Here is a 17,554-nt window from a genome sequence, read left to right on the forward strand (position 1 = left end):
TCAAAACTTGTTCATCAAGAAACAGTTTATTTCAGAGTAAGTGCATATGCCTGCAAGAATTTAATCATTTTTAAGATTTGCATCCCCCTCAAAATTGCAGTTTGTTTTATATGGGCACTAGAGTTCTTGTGTGGGGAAGGAGAATGTTTCCAAGATGAACAATACAACTTGAACAACAGACAAAAAAGGCTCTGTCTTACAAGATTTCAAACAACCACCCTAATGTAAAAAAAACCCCAAAACAAAAAAAACCACACCCACCAGAATTAGCAATAGATTTGAATCTGCTCAATAAGAAAAAGCTTGACAAAAATCTATTGCATGTTCTACATCTCTATTTCTAATCTCTTTTTTTAATTTGATTTTCTTGCTTAATGGTCAGAACATGCCAATTATGAAATAAAGCTTAATCCATTCTATTCTAAAAATAGAAAATCTATAAAGAGCTAACAACATAACTTTTTAGGCAAGAAAATCCTACTTAGTTTATTTTAGTCATCTTAATTCTTAGCAGAGAATGAACCAAGTAATCCTAAGTACAGAGATATGAACTAAAGCATATAACATTATTCATTAAAAGAAAACAAAGTAACTCTTTTCCATTGTGCTAGTCTTAACTGCACTGTCAAGTCAATCTCACATCAGTTTGGTCTTCTTTCTTCCCTGCTTAGAGAATGCAACGAGGATTTTTTGTTCCTACACACATGGAAACGCTCATATAATAAAATCAGGAAATTACTTGGGGCACCAGACCTGAGACCCCTTTGCACAAACATAATGAAATCAGAATTAGCTGATGTTTATGAAATAGTTTTGAGTGATTGAGTCATATAACTGTTCATGGGTTTAAGCTTCAAAAAGAAAAAAATCAAATAGGATTTCAAGTAATAAACTAAGCTTATGATGAACAAACCTGACAAAAACTGCATTTATTCCATTCATTGCAAATAAATACCAGAGACAATTTAAGCAGCGTATCAATCTGCAGCTCATCAAACAATGGCTTATAGGAAAAGTTAAACTCTGTACCACTTCCTTTACATTTTGAAAGTAAATGTAGGAGTTTTATAGCACAAGAAAGCTTAAGTGCTTCAGGAACATGTATATACGTAAAATACAATGCCATATCAGAGACAACTATTGATTTAGAATATCATACAGAATATTATAAACAAGTTAGATGGGGAGCTGTATCACTTTTCTATGAAGACACCTATGCTCATTAAAATGCAATAAAGACTTTTAAGTTAAAGGACAGCAACCTTTTCTTTTTAGCAAGTGGGTTTTTTTAAATTCTACAGTTGTTGTAGACAAAGGCCCAAAATCACTCATCAGCAATATGAATGCAAAGTATTGAAAGTAACTGCTGATCTTCAGGGCTGTTGCATGGACCATATCACATTATCTTCTGCATTAACTTTTTGTACTAAACACCTACCTCCCACAGGTGTCCAACAATAGGAGCATCTGCCCAAGAGTGCTCTGCATTCAGACCCGTTCTGCCATTTTTGAATACTATCAGAGTGAATGTTTTATCAAACCACCTACAAAAGAAATTAAGATTTCCTTATGGTTTTGTACATTTCCCTATGGTTTTGTACATTTCAAAAGCATTTTTACACTGTAACTTCATCTCTCTCAAAAATTCACATTCAAATGCACTAGTTCTTGGCTTTTTTTTTTTAATAATAGTTTATTTAAATAAATAGACATAAATTTGAACCTCATGAAGTTCAACAAGGCCAAGCGCAAGGTCCTGCACCTGGGTCAGGGCAATCCCCAGTATCAATAGACTGGGGGATGAACGGATTGAGCAGCAGAGAAGGACTTGGGGTACTGGTGGATGAAAAATTGGACATGAGCCGGCAATGCGCACTCGCAGCCCAGAAATGCAGCCCAGGATATGACCGGCTAAGAAGCAGCGTGGCTGGCAGGTCGAGAGGAGGCGATTCTCACCTTTGCACTGCACTCGTGAGACCCCACCTACAATACTGCATCCAGCTCTGGGGTCCCCAGTACAAGAAAGACATAGACCTGTTAGAGCGGGTCCAGAGGAGGGCCATGAAAATGGTCAGAGGGCTGGAACACCTCTCCCATGAAGAAAAGCTGAGAGTTGGGGGTTGTTCAGTCTGGAGAAGAGAAGGCTCTGGGACACCTTCTTGTGGCCTTTCAATATATAAAGAGGGCTTGTAAGAAAGAATGAGAAAGACTTTGTACCACAGCCTGCAGTGACAGGACAAGGGGCAACAGTTATAAACTGAAAGAGGGTAGGGTTAGGTTTGTAATAAGGGAGAACTTTTTTTTTTTGTTTTTCAAAAACGATGAACAGGTTGCCCAAAGAAGTTGTGGATGTCCCATCATTGGAAGTGTTCAAAGTCATGTTGGACAGGGCTTTGAGCAATCTGATGCAGTGAAAAGGGTCTCTGCCTATGACATAGGGGGGTGGACTAGATGGTCTTTGACGGTCCCTTACAACCCAAACCATTCTGTGATTCTATGAAATTTATCAGCTTACAAGTCACTAATTTGTATGCATTAGCCATGTGAATTAGTGAAATTCTAAAAAAGAGAAGGCATTTTCCACAGAGTCAATACCATACCTGTCATAACATCTGCCATGTATTAAGGATTTTGCATATACATCCAGTGACCTCACTGGATCTTCTTCCCTGTACCCTTGCTCGATGTCATCCAGTGTCACAAAAAATGCTGCTTTTTCCACAGCATCTAAGGACTGTTTGTTTTTTCCATGACTGAAATAAGCCTGTCGAGCTTTAGCCCATGGTACTCTGCAAAAAGAATTTGGTTTATAGACAGATTACATGAATTTGTCAGTGTTTTATCACCCTTAAGATCACTATGAGACATTGCTCCTACTTTTATCAAATTTTAAGCAACTACTTTCATTGCACGTAAACTATATCAGCACTAAAAAGTTCTGGAAATACACGTACAATGTAATCCTAGGAACCAATTTAATATGTCATCACACATGTGAGAACTTAAACGTCAGAAATCCAACATTTCTGTGGTATGCAATACATATAGAATAGATCATCTATGGTAGAAGAAAATTCTAATAATAATGAAAACAATCAACAGATATTAATATCCTTTTTTAAATACCTAAATCTAAGTCTGGACATTTGTCAATAAAAAGTTCCATGATAAATGCCTGAAACAGATATGAAGTTAATGAAGTCCTGAACAATGTAATTTCTGTATGGTGCCATGTTTATTTATAATTTTATGTGGTTTTCGCAATGAAAAAATATTTCGTTTTTTTTAAAGCAGAAGGTGAGGAAAAGGAAGGACTCCTAGTAAGAAAATACATTAAAATCCACAGGTCTTTCTCTCCCTTGTCCAGAAACTACTAGACAGATTGAACTAAGTTTGTCACAATTTAATTGAATTCAACGATTTTGCACCTAGAACCAACTCAGTACATACTGCTTTATTTTGTAGGTGCAAGTCATGAATATGGAGTAACAGTTACTGAATTCACATTCTCAATCTTAATTTTTAAGATATTCTTTAAAATGCCAGTGAACCCCAGAGTAGGTATAAAGCTCAAGTAGTTCAAGATGTGTAATACTGTAAAGCTTCCAATTACCATTCTTATGATCACCACAATTAAACCAAACTTCTCCAGCTAAGCACAGGTAACCTGTAATACAGGGTTGCCACTGCAAAATTACATTAACTCCATTTAGTTACAAATGACTGAAGAGCTGTTACACGTTAGCAAAATACAACATCGGTGATCAAGGTACAATTAACTGACTGCAGACTATTTTAAAATTCCAAAACCAACATTCAATTAGTATGTTATGCAGCTATTTCTAAAAATTAAAATTAATTTAAAAAATAATAACCACCATACCTATCTCCTGCAGTAAGAGCTGCTAGTTTCTCTTCACCAGCCTGAGGCTCTGAATCATCATCAAGAATTCTTTGCATCTGCTGTTCAATTTCTCGGGGTTTCAATAGTCTACCGTCATGGTACAGCCACACTTTGAAGTAACGGCCCTTATGATACACAACAATGTGTTTGCTGTCTTTCACATGCTGGAGAGTATCTAGAATTGCAATCACTTACGTGAAAACAAAGCTGAAGTCTCAAAACACCAAGGCACTAAATAACATCAAATGCCTACTGCATGCACTACTAGTTTGCCACAGCTGATTTATTTTAACAGAGTAATAAATAGTGTGGAACAAGCCACTCCTCCATATCATTTCAGCACAAAGATTCCTGCATGAAACAAATACCCAGATTTGATAATCATTTGCATATATAGCACCACCAGTTTCCACACTGGAGGCCAATATTAAGCAACTAAATTTGTATTTCTGTATCTGAAAAGCGAGCACTAGCAGTGTAGTCTGATTAAGCAGTCAGCAAAAGAACACACCAGATGAGGCTGAAGAAAGGTACTGTTAAATCATCTGCATTCAAGCGCTAAACAACTCGCGGTACAATCTCTGGGGACCCTTAAGAGAGCCCAAATTCGGTACCATAAGCTTTTGTTCACATTTATCCTGGCAGATGCAGAGTGAATACTCAGTCTATGGCCAAGAAGTGTAGTGTTATGGGAAGTCAGTGAAACAGAAACCTAGGCCACAAATTTTTCCTCACTTTATTGGCTTAATTCCTCACTTTATATGGCTTACTTGAGATAAGTCTGAACTTAGTCATGAAGGCATTGTATCAAACCACAAATGAAGGTTTCTACAGCAGCCAGGAAAAGCCCTCAATTGATGAAAACTGTTAATTGAATTCCTTCACTATCCCAAAGAACTGTTATATTCACAGGAATCTGAAAAGACCCATTACTGAGATGGTGAAGAAAAATGACATCAAAAATGAGGGCCAAGCCTAAAAGTCAAGATTCTGATAGATCTGAGAAACACTGTATGAGGAAAGAGTTCTGTATTTCAGGTGTTGCCAGCTACCCATAACGGTTTGGTAGGTACGCTCCATCTGCTGATCAGAAGCAGTTTTATGCTAATCGTGCCTTTGGCTATCCACTTTGCATTTCTGCCAAAGACAGGATGCCTGTGTTAAAAGTGCTAGGATTAGCAGAAGCCTCACTCCAACTGTCAAGTACATTAATACAACGGGCTGTGAATTAAGGAGAAACCCTGCTAAGGGGGAAAAGAAGCAGCAAAGCAATCAGCTAGTGAGGTAACTTTTTCTATAATCCCAACCTAAGCCAGGATGCCCTGAGTATTTGTCTCACGTATAGGAGGATGTGGCCATAACAAAAAAAACCACCTCTTCAGTGCAAAAAGCAAAAGTGAGATCATTAGTCATCTACATCAATGACTGACATCACAACAGTTGTTGAGCCCTGGCAGTTACCTTTCAGCCACCTTACTTTTATGGGCCTAAATACAGACTTATGCACGTGGAGTACAGATTTGTTCTAATACAAAAAATAAATCCTTTCCTCTTTCTTGCCAGTCCAAGAAGTCATTTATGTACATCCGAAGATGCATGTAACGTGCTGCATGGGTTTCCTATTAAAAAAATGGAAATGGAAAGACAGAAAGGCTCTTCCCTGTTTAAAAGAAGTGCTTCACTCCATAGTGTGTTTTGTTAGAAGACATGAAGACTGAACCACGGCTCAAGTGACAGGATACAACGTTCATTAAGATTTTACCATCAATTAACATGAAGACATGTCACAGAATTTTTTGGTTTTTAAATATGCTGCTCCTTTATGAACTGTAACATACATAAAATAGTTATAATTGAAATCAGGGGCAAGAAATTAAGCTACTCATGAGAATCTGGGAAAAATGTCTTTATAACTCACTTATCTACATACAGAATGACAAAAGTTGCTTTTCCTTTAGAAAATAGAAACAATGAAAAACTGAAAAAGTAAAATAGGAAATGTGAAGTGCTTAGGAGGGAAATAAGGTAATTTTATGATGATGACTGTACTTTAATTTGAAAGACTTTAAGCAGGAGAAACTGAGGAGGACCATTAAGATACACGGGATGTTTTTTAATCAGGTGTTATAGTTAGAATAGGCAACTTCGACACTTTTGTGCAAAACTCATTTCAGACTAAGAGAACACCAAATCCAAAGCTAGATGCAAGCAGTTCATACCTTTTATTTTATTGAGGACAGGGAAGAGGCAAGGGTAGCACTCTAAGTACTTGAAGTATTCTCAATAACAATAGCTCATACACTACAGTTGTTTATTAGAGATGTTCGCCTACTTAAGCTGCTAGTTCACGATCAGGGAGTAATCACATCAGGGATATGTTTTTCTCCATTTTGCAGATAAAGGAAGCTGAGGCATAGTTGGGAAATAATTCCCCAATAATCTACCAAAGGCCAGCAGCAGAACTGAGACTAAAATCCTTATCTGACACAGACACCTACTGCTTTATCCACCAGCCAGTGCCACTTCCCCCCCTTATCCAACTTCATACAGTACAGCAAACGTCAGACCTCCAGCAGGGAGGAGTGGGCACATCCCTCCGTTTAGAAACTCTGTGTTTTTTATTCCGTAGTTGAATGGGACTAACACGCTCAAAGGCAGCTTGTAGCACAAGAGTGAGTTACAGATCTCAAAGAAAGTTAAAAAAATGTATCCTATCTTCAAGTGACAGCCCACATGTACATTCCCAATGGAGGAGACTAACAATAACACCTTGCATTCCAAATTCTTAGGGATTGTCCTCCACAGCGATCACGACTGTCAGGACAACTCTGCCAAATGCTGTATTTCATTCTGATGCTGCCACAATGTTGCAGTGTTGGATAAACATGTGAACTCAGTTCTAAGAGGCTCTTCAGCATATAACCAGGTCAGAGAAACCTGGATATAGCTTAAGCTTTTTGGGAGCAGGAACAGTCTCCTGCTGTGAAATTATTAGTTTGCTTCTCAAAGGATGAGAAAATGGATAGCAACATTTTCTTCTACCTGTTGACTACAAATATTAGTATTTCTAGATGCAATCTGCCTCCTTTTACAGTGACAAAACTCAGGAAAAAAAACCCAACAACAAAAAAGCCACTTTAACATTAAGATCATAAAAACCAGCTTGAGTCTAAAAAAATTAGGATAAGCTGATGGAGATCTTTGGAGGCTACCTTGGGGAGAAACCCATGATGAACATTTAAGGATACATTCCCTTTAGAAAAAGAACACTATATGGAAAAGGATCAGCCTCAAGATCTTGGATGATGTATTGACCATCAAAAAAAGGTATTTTCATGTTGAGATACAACAACAAACAATTTATCAAAGGTTTGCTATTGACTAAAGTGGAATGCTTTTATGTCTACAGGCAGTGTTAATGAATGCATGCAATGAAAGCACATGTACACCTACAGTGAGAAAGTGTATATGAACTGTCACTCACAGCTACAATTACTTTGAGTGAGCTAACATGATTGCTTGTGATCAGGTAAACATATCTGTAGTCTGCCACAATAAGCAGAAGTTGCAGGAACAGACTCAGGTGAAAACGACCCTGCTGTAAGTCAACAGGTACGCCCCTCTATTCAACATTAAAATGTGAAAACTTAGTTACTCATAGCTTAGGATAATCACACCATTGCTGGGGGTTAGTCCTGCAGGGCAGGAACTAACAAAACCCAGAGTATATATATTTTCTTGATGTGTTACTGAGAAAGTTTTGGACATAGTCCTTATTACAGGTGATGTCACTTATCTGATGTCTTACAGTGCATACAAAAGGTCAAGGTAACAGTGGCGTTGGAAACCTTGACAGGACTAAGACTGTACCTGCCTCTAAACCAGGTAAACAACTAGTGTTGAACATATGTTCATATTGAGAAGAACACATTGGGATGTTGCTGTGAATCATAAGCTGAAAGGAAAAAGGGAAAGCCAAGCAAGCAGAAGATTTTAAAATGCTTGAGATAAGAGAACACAACTTTAACGAAGATAAATACATGGATATCAAAGGATCCTGAAAGAGTAGAATGGAGAAAAGTAAAGGTTATTTATAAATTAAAAACACAGGGCAGACAACAGTTTCTTGAAGTTTTTAATTCAAGTAAAGGAAGATACAAAAAACACTGAAGTTTCAAAATCACCCTAGGAGGAAAAACATCTATTCACTCTACAGCAATTTATTACTCCTGAGTATTGGAACACAGTATTAGTGTGTCCTTGTGTCTGTCAGATTCTTATCTGGAAAAAACAGGATTTTAGCAGAAAATACCCCCAAAACTGAATTCCATTAAGATGTTTATTCTCCTTGGCTGGCCCTGCTTACCTGATTCCTCTCCCGGGATACGGGAGGTATTAAACATCCGTTCCCACTGAGCTGAGCAGAGTGGAACAGTAGATCCCATCAGAAGAATCTGTGCCGCAAATGTATATTAAAATTTTGCATATACAATCAGCAAATTAAAAAGGAAAGAAAAAGCAGGATCTGGCTAAAGACAGGCTGTAGAACAGTAAGATTTAGCATACATCAACTCAGGATTCCCCCCCCCCCCCCGCCCCCCCGTTCATTGTCTTTCCTTGAAGTACATGTGGAACATTCCACTGACATTCCAGTAGCTGTGGTAGCTGGGTTTTTCCCCCTCCTACCAAAAGCTCACCCTTCAGGAGGAGTGACTGAAGCTAGCTAGGTTCTGAAATCCAGAGAGCTCTCAGTGGCCGGTCTGGATGCAAAACTTCTACATGCAGCATGCATTACCCCTGAACTACTTCTTTTAAAGCTATTTCTGGCTGTGTAGGAACAAGAGTTCACATTTATCAGATCTGTAGTTACAGACAACTAATCACATCCCTGCCATGACCTTCAACAAAACTACTTAATTGTTTCCACAATATTTGTTCGCTACAACACACAGCCACTGGACAGAACAGAGATTCAGAATGGGATTCACCTTGCCTATCTTTGCTACCTAGGAATTAACGCAACACAGGATTTTATCATCATCTATACTTAGGCTGCCACTGGCCCACTCTTGGCCTCAAAGTCCACTCCTTTGTCCCAAGCACCCCTTGTGCTCATACTACATGATACCACACTTTTCAGTGGCTCAAAAGTACCGTTACATGCTTAGCACATACCAATAACATCTGTTATATGGAAAACTTAACATATGCAAGTACAAGCCTCTATTTGTCTTTTGGACAAATACATACATTAATTTTAAATACTGCAATTAGTTGGCATGACAGAATCCCGTATTTTTGATAGCTGGTTGTTTCTGCCCATGTGCAATTCAAGTGATAACCAAGACATTTGGGGACCACAAGTTTAGTTACATCTTACATGTAGTTCTGACAATAAGACATTCCTCCCCCATTCTGAAAACTGATCAACTTCTTACAGACTGTGCTGGAAAATGATCAAAAGCCTTTTAAACTGAAATACATACTGGCTTGATTTCTTGTCTGTCCAGTTTTTTCCGATAGAGCAGGATAGCATGGATAACATTACCAGCTCTAGCTGCCTGCAGGGTTGTGGGAGATAAATAAAGGAAATCCTGTAAAGTACATAAGAATCCTAAATTAATGATCACCAGACTACATTTAAAAAAAAATACTGATAGTACCTCTCATCCATACTCTTAAAGTTTATTCTGGTCAATATAGAAAAGGCTTTAAAACATATGAAGTGCACTGGTGAGTTTATGACTTGAAACTTAAATTTCTTCAACAGTCACAATCTCCTTAAACAGCATCAGTCCTAAAACATACATGATAGCTGTTAATCATCCCAGTAGAAAGGACAATGCTACTTAAAACCTGAATCCAAGACTACCATATTTCCTCTTTTTGCTTTTAATTTTAGGGTCTTTTACAATTTTACTTCCTGTACAGACATTTGCGAATGAGCACACACCTTGTTGAACTGTGTTACCCATGAAGTTTTACACGGAGCTTTTGAAAGATTGCTTGTTGCAGGAAGCACAAAACTGTGTAAGTCATTACTGCATGAATTTGCCTAAGTGGCAGATGTGCTAAGTTTATTAGTAAGATAGCACTGTATTTGAAGACATTGGCTGCAGCTTATACTAGAAGAAAGAAAAACAAAGGTCACATACTCAGTGGCAATGGATTTCTAAACAGAAGGATATCACAAAATAAGATACCTGGCAGAAATTTTACAGTGTTTCTTTGACACATAAGGTGTTTATAGTATTTACCTACCATTGCAAAATAGTTACTATTAACCATAATTGGTCCACGTCCTCTAAGGTAGATATATTCTTCCCACCAATCACTAACCTGTAGCAGGAAGGAAAACAAAAGCAGTAAAAAAATCTCATCATTTCCACAGTTTGTGTCTTCTATGTTAACAACTCCACAACACAACATTCCATACACAAGCAGGAAGGAAACTGCTAGCTTGTCCCCCTATTTGAAAAAAACACAAACAGAACCCCCCTAATTTGTGTTAAACTTTAGGGAAAACAGCAAAAAAGAGGATGAGAGAATTAAATTAAATTCAGCTGTAGCTCTCTGATAAGCTTCTGAAGAAGCCATCATCTTCAGATAATATTTAAAATGTATCAGATCTCCTGAATGTTTTGCAGCCTTTGCCAGGACACTGTAGCTCAGCTTAGGCTCCTGGGTACAGCTAGATATTAGGTAATATATCAGGAAGGAATTATATTACAGTTCTCACTATGATGTTAGGGTTTGGGTCTTCTTTTTGCTAAAAAATTTAAAAAAAACAAACCACAACTTATTGTTACAGTTCTTTATTTCTCTTTCATATCCTTTAGCTGCTCTAGGTAAAAAAGTTGTCCTAAATCACTCTTCTAAACTACCTGGGTAGCCAGGCCCATTATTGAGTTATCAAGCTTAACAAGCAAATAAACAGACCTCAAAAGTAATCATTACAGCAAAGCTAAATCACCTGCTCCAGAATAACAAACACAAAATGAGGATTCATTCTTTCAAATTCCATTCACCACACTGTTTACCAAATCACACAAATTATTTCTGTGCAAATCAGGTAGTCTCTGATGCACTTCACAAAAATATTAGGCATTTTCAACTGCCTTCTTTAACATTTAAGAAAGAATGAAAGTTAAGGCAAAAAAGGCAACAGAGAACAAATTCAGTTATGTCATTTGAACGACTGAGCCTCCTATTTATCTACTCACATAGTTTGTGGCCCACCAGGATTTTAGCTTCAAATACCACTGAAGCCTTGGTCCCAAATTAAATGCAAAATCTTTGGCAAGACCCTCCATTCTTCTGAACTCTTCATCATCCATAAGTGGCCGAACTGACTCCAGATACTAGAATACAGGAAAAGAATCAATACAGTAACTAATACGTAGCTTCTCGCCATTTCTACACAAAGCATTTGAACAGTAGACAAAGATTATCCAGACTCAATTCATAAAGTTGTAAATACTATGTCGTTAAAATAAGAGTATACACTCTTCTAAACATCTGCCTGCAAACTACAAAAATGAGATTTTTTGTCCAGACATTTGGCAGCAAATCACAAGTGGAAGAGGTTACTTTTCTGAAGATACATTTTCCACTGAAAAGGGGAAGACATACTGCTGCTTTGGTATCAGGCAGTGATATTTTTTCCATCTCTAAAAATCAAACATTCTGTTTCTGTGACATACTGTTCTACTTCACACTTTGCTATAAGGTTTTGTGTCATAAACCACACATTTATATGTCCAAGCTGTGGAAGATAACAAAACTGATGTTTCAAAAGCCCTGGAAATCACACTTTGTTGCACAGTCTTGTATCAACAGACATCACATCATCCAATATGAATTACGCCAGCTTCCAAGTGTCACCAGTTTCAGTGGTTTGTCACAGCCTTTATTTTAATTTCCATACTGAAGTTTTAATCCATTACACCATATTAATACCACCATGCAAGTCGTAAGACATGGCAAAAAAACCCTACAAGGGCATCTAAATATGGATTCAATGTTACTGAAGAAAGTGAATTAATGAATGTACACACCCTATTGACTGTGTCTTTAACAGCTGGAACTGGCAATCGTGGTAGAGATGTCTGGAAACTGTATAACATGGGTTTACGTCCTGAGAAGAGTTTTACAAGTGCCTGAAGAAAAACAAAAACAAAATATACACCTCAAATAATTAGGTTCAACAAAAGAAAAATGACAGAGTGACAAAGTGTAATGTAACTCAGTTTTTTTCACTGGTAAATTATAGTTTGCCTATCATATTTATCACTGTTTCACAACGAAAAAAAGCCACTGACATAAACTAACTTCCTAAAGGTTAAACAACATGTCAGTGGAAGAGAAAGACGGCCATAGTCATCCCTGACTTCCCAGACAATCTTCTGGTCGTTAGGCAATACTGTTGTTTATGAATGGCACACCTTGATCTCAACAGAAAATACAGACAGTTACTTAGCACTTCTTTTCTTCATACATTTCCCTCTGTAAAGACTAAAAAAGCAAGTCTACCAGTTGATCTTTTACTATACAGTAGATACTACAAAAATATCTATATTGTGCTTCAAAACAGGAATCATTATCAAGCCTGTCACTCAGCTAAGGATCCTAGATAATTAGAGCCACCTTTAAAATTAATAGTTATGCTTTGGAATCATGGTTTAATATTTTCCAAAGTTATAGCTCAACTTCAGTAATAGTACTGATGTTACAAGGAGCTTCTTCAAGCATGAGTCTATCTCAGGTAGTCTACTGCATGATTTGAACATACCAAATTGTGCAAGCATGCCAGTGTTATACTCAGTGCTTTTGTTAGAAAAAACCCAATGACACAAAAAAGCCAGAGATGACAGTTCCCATCTTAGCTTCAGTTATTACAGCATCTCCTGTTTTCCGTGGGAGACTGAAGACAGAAGCAGCATTTCTGCCTAGGAGTACTTCTCAGCTGTGACATGCACCAGGCTGAAAGTCTACACCATGTAACTTCTAGGCTACACATGAAAGGATTTTGACATTATCACCCCATTTCAGCATGAAAGTAAGGTCAGCTATTACACCAACAATCCAGTGGAACCTTTATTGTCAAAGTCCAATCTTGGTCCAATATACTATACTGTATATTGTATATAGGCCAATAGACTAAAGACAGAAGAAAACAGAGGATGTCATTTCACTACTAGATACCTAGTTCTCCCTTCTACCCCCATCCCCCGCCCCAATTTCCTTGGTCAGCACAGCTAGAGGAGGCAGTTTTAGGCAGCACAAAACTATTAAGAATTGCAGAGTATTGCCAGCAACAAAGACCTCCCTGCAAATGGATCTGTATCAAAGAGTTGTCAGATGTACGTGGATGCACCACAGTGATCAGACCAATGAAATCTAGTTGTGCTTCATGACAAGATAAATTTGAAGCCAGGTGAGAAAAAAAAGCTCAGCTTTTCATAAGAAAATCTAATTCCATACTTGGAAACAATTTTATTCCAGAACTCTTAAGCCAGGAAAGGCTGGAATTATCTTCAGACAGAAAGCACCAGCTCAACTGACAAAAACAGCAAACACATTTTACAGTATTTACCTCTTAAGTAAACTTGCAGTAGAGAATTTATAACAGTTTGAGACCATTAAAATGATCCGACAGACACGCGTACTTAATTACACCTCTGATTTCATAGGCAGACACAGCAAATAATCTCATGCTAGCATGTGTTGCATCTCTTCACAGACGATTATTATTATTTAACTTATTTAAAACTGCAACTAATACTTGGATTTTTCCCCTAATCCTGGTGCAGGAAGTTTGACTTTAGAAGATGAAATGTTTTCATTAAAAGTGCCAACAGACTTCCAACCAGCCTGAAAAATCGCTTGGTACTGTGACTGAAATCAGAGCTCAGGTTTTTGATCTGCGTGACTATTTGAACAGAAGACAGTATATTCACAATAGCATTTTTCGAGCTGTTAATCAGCATGAAAAACAGCTAAGAAAAAAAACCACACCAAAAGGGAAACCCCTCCAGAAAATTACACAATATTAAAAGGATAATAAAAATTTAGAAAGCTAAGGTAGTTGGTACTGTTTTACTAGGGAAACCCGTCTTCTCTTTTGTTGGGGCTAGCTAAAGAAAGAATAAGGTATTAAAATAGAGCTTCATATTAAGTATAGATGAAACATTGCTGGGCATACACCTTTATAGTGTTCTGTATTTTAAAACATATATAATACACAAAATACATATGCAACACATAATAGACAAATTTATAAATACAATACGCAACAAAGCATGGTAAGTAGCATTACAGTTCATACTCTGTAAGACTGATAAGGCATTATTAACAGCTTTAAAATATCTATCTGGTAAGACATGCTGAAAACCCAGAGACAGCTACAGCTTCAAGCAATTGACAGAAAGCCTTACCATTCAGAGCCTGTACTGTACAAATTCGAGTCATGAGGCTCCTGATACCGCTTCCAGGAGAAACTATCAATTAGAAATTTCGTTTGTAACACATGAACATTAAATTCTATTTTAGCCTACCATTCTGGATATCTGTTCTTGAACACATTTCATAGTAAATCGTGACATGTTCTTAGTCTAACACGCATCAGTTAATTTCTGAGCCTGCAGAGACTAATTTTATTGTAGTAGGGCACTCAAGTTATTCCTACAACAATACTGGCAAAAGTGAGTTGAAACAACCGAGTCCAAGTAACAAAACCCCACTCCATCTCTTGGAGCACCTATATGTACACTTCCTCGCTTTATACCTATCACATCCTTTAGGGATCCTTTTCCAAAGCACCACAATAATCAACAGGAGCCAGATCACTCTCATCTTACCCTTATGTAAAAACTGCATAGCAAGCTACCTACCTTACACTTTTTCCTCCAACTCATTTTGGAAGCATACCACTAAACTGAAAGGACATTCGATATTATTTTTGTCAAGCATAAGATTAATTTTAGAATGCATGACTAGAAATCCTAACATTTCAACAAAGAATTAGGCTAGCACTTTGATTTTAGGGCAGTACTTTGGTAGCACCAAAGGCAAGATTCTTCGGTGCTGCAGCCCAAGTTCTTTAAGCTGTACTTGCACATAGAGAAAAAGTAGGTATTTGAATCGCACAGTCCCAAGGCGTTGGCAAATTAAGAAGTTATTCTTGAAGTGTTTACTCTTCCTTCTACAAGGCCACCCAGAAGAGTTTAATTATAACATCAGAAGGATGACAGTAATTAGTAGAAATAACTACCTAACAGCCTCCTGTCTCATGACACAGAAAACACAAGCAAGGAAAAACCTACACAATTTTTCTTTTAGGGCTTTGAATACAGATCAGATAGAAATTAAGGTGAAACAGGAAGACAATATATCCTTACCATCCAAAACTTGGTGCCTGCAGAAAGTTTGCCATGTTCAGCGAACATCCAGCCATGATAGGAAAGCAGCATTTTTAGAGAGTAGCGCATTGTGACAATAAGGGCAACCCAAAGCCCTGTGCCAAAAAGCATTCCACTCACGATGTTCTGTGTTTGGTTTGACATATAGCCACTATTTAAAACAAAAGCCAGCATGCGCCAGTTAATGTCAGTTTAAGTTCTAAAGGGAACCTAATATTGCAAACCTAAGTCTAATGGTACTACAAGCAGGCATTACACAAGCTTCATGCCTCTTTAGCCCTTTTTCATCAACTCCTTTCCAAACACCCTCTCATGCAGCAAGATCAAAGGGCACAGAAGTTGCCAAATGCGCTTCCCACATACTCAGAAAACAATGCAGTAATACTCGTATAACCACCTACCTATTTCATACCCTCATACATCTGCTTATTGGGCTTACTCTGTCACAAACATACTGTTCAAGAACTGGTACACTTTAACAGGATTAGCTTTAAGAGTAGCTACAAAGAAAACTGATTTCCTTTAAAGGAACAGTAACTTTTCAGTCTACTTACGTGGTATCAAGCGTTCGGTTGATTTTAGCTATTATTCCTAAAGAAGGATCAATTTTGGCATACATTGTTGACATCACACCCACAACTACAATAAGCCAGCTAGATGGGCTAGCAGGATAAACGCCAGTGATGATTCCATTCTGGAAAGAAAAGCCTTCACATAATTTTTTCATACCAAAGTGGTTGACTTCATATCACCATGGAAAGAAACAAGAATCAACACATTTAAGTCATTCAGTTTTAAACAAGAAGTTAAGATTATCGAACATTTTCTTACGTACGCTTAACTAAATCCATTCCCTACTCCTGAGTTAAGTTTGACTGCTAGAGAAAATTGTCACAATGATATCAAGAATTAAAGAAACTTTTAAGTTCTCTTGTAGAAAACACTGATCATGCTGGAAGTCTTACTAAAAATACTGAAATTAGCAAACAACTTTGGAACAAATGACCCCCCAATAATTCCCACTTACACCGAGTTAGGCCTTTCTAAATGAATACATGGCAAAAATATTCTACTGAACAAGACACTGAAAACCAGAATCAGGTTTCTTTATATCATTTAAACAGTTCTTATCATAGGGAGAATGATTTTTGTAAGAAGATTTTATTATAACAAGATTCTTTATAAGAAGATATTATTAAGACTACTGTTAAAAATATGTTTTTTGAAAAAGATTATAAAGATGGCCTGTAGCTTATCTAGTTTGCTACTAATAAAATAGATGCTTACCATTTATGCTTCCATGAACAAAACAATAAATTCACAACAGTCTATATCAAATACCTCATCAGAAACGTTACTACTTAGCGTAACTTGTACAAGATAAATGTTCAGGTAACTTTTTGATAGCAGCAAACATTCTCCTTAATTTGAAAATTACATTTTGGCAAAGAGTACATAAAATCAAGAGTGTAGCCTTGTACCTCTAAGTGATATGACACTAAAAATCACAACTAGTTATATTTCTGACTTATGCTAAAAGATGACATAATTACATGATGTATTACAAAGAGAATGGAGTAAATTAAAACTGTTGTTAATTTCTACATCTGTTTCATCTTGCTTCCATAGAACAAATCCAAAAGATGTACCCTTTTCAGTTTTTAGAGCATCACCCAGTGCTACCTTCCTCAGTAGCCCTTGTCTTAACTAAGACCCACATAAGTCTTTCACGATAAGGAACTTTATTTGCCATAAAGGAAAAAAAAAATATTGCCTAAACAAAACTTCAATAAAACTATGAAACATTAAATAACCCTCAAGTTTAGTGGCCTGTACTAATTCAAAATACCTTGAATCTGATGAACTTTTTCTTCCATGAATGGACACCAGAGAGGTAAATTTGTCTGAGCGCCTCATGGCTCATTCGCAGGTCAATCCCATCTGGAGTTACTGTAAATTGAAAAGCTACTGCTTGATGAGCTTCTGCCATTTTCAGAGAGAGTTCTGTCAAAAAGCAAAGTTAAAAAATTATTTCCTTTTTGTTCAGAGGAGCTAGGAGCTAGTCCATTTCTAGCAAGATATCATCTACACAGTAGTTTTGGAAAATATTTCAAAGTATGCCAAATTTACATACAGTACTTGCCTCTTCCTTACAGGCTATGCTTGCACTTCAGTCTGAGCGTCCAGTATGTGAATTAATGTAGCTCTTCTAACCACAACAGCTGAAAAT

The 17,554-nt window shown here is 37.2% G+C and overlaps 1 protein-coding gene across 3 annotated transcripts in view; it reads right to left on the minus strand.

Annotated features, from left to right (window-relative positions):
* The window catches only part of CPT1A (carnitine palmitoyltransferase 1A), a 30,476-nt gene extending 13,162 nt beyond the window's left edge, over positions 1-17,314 (minus strand). Inside the window, exons 1-12 of one of the 3 annotated variants that reach the window (XM_059825684.1) lie at positions 17,174-17,314; positions 15,879-16,018; positions 15,719-15,721; positions 15,304-15,475; positions 11,962-12,063; positions 11,128-11,265; positions 10,166-10,243; positions 9,391-9,498; positions 8,271-8,358; positions 3,884-4,079; positions 2,601-2,789; positions 1,439-1,544 (exon numbers count right to left, since the gene is read on the minus strand). In XM_059825684.1, coding sequence (XP_059681667.1) covers positions 1,439-1,544; positions 2,601-2,789; positions 3,884-4,079; positions 8,271-8,358; positions 9,391-9,498; positions 10,166-10,243; positions 11,128-11,265; positions 11,962-12,063; positions 15,304-15,475; positions 15,719-15,721; positions 15,879-16,018; positions 17,174-17,314 — 1,461 coding nt within the window. The remainder of the gene's footprint in view (positions 1-1,438; positions 1,545-2,600; positions 2,790-3,883; positions 4,080-8,270; positions 8,359-9,390; positions 9,499-10,165; positions 10,244-11,127; positions 11,266-11,961; positions 12,064-15,303; positions 15,476-15,718; positions 15,722-15,878; positions 16,019-17,173) is intronic. The other 2 variants (XM_059825683.1, XM_059825685.1) reach the window with 2 other exon arrangements.
* Between the last annotated feature and the right edge of the window lie 240 nt (positions 17,315-17,554).

The sequence above is a fragment of the Gavia stellata genome, chromosome 17 (assembly GCF_030936135.1).
Source record: "Gavia stellata isolate bGavSte3 chromosome 17, bGavSte3.hap2, whole genome shotgun sequence".
In the NCBI taxonomy this organism is placed as follows: domain Eukaryota; kingdom Metazoa; phylum Chordata; class Aves; order Gaviiformes; family Gaviidae; genus Gavia; species Gavia stellata.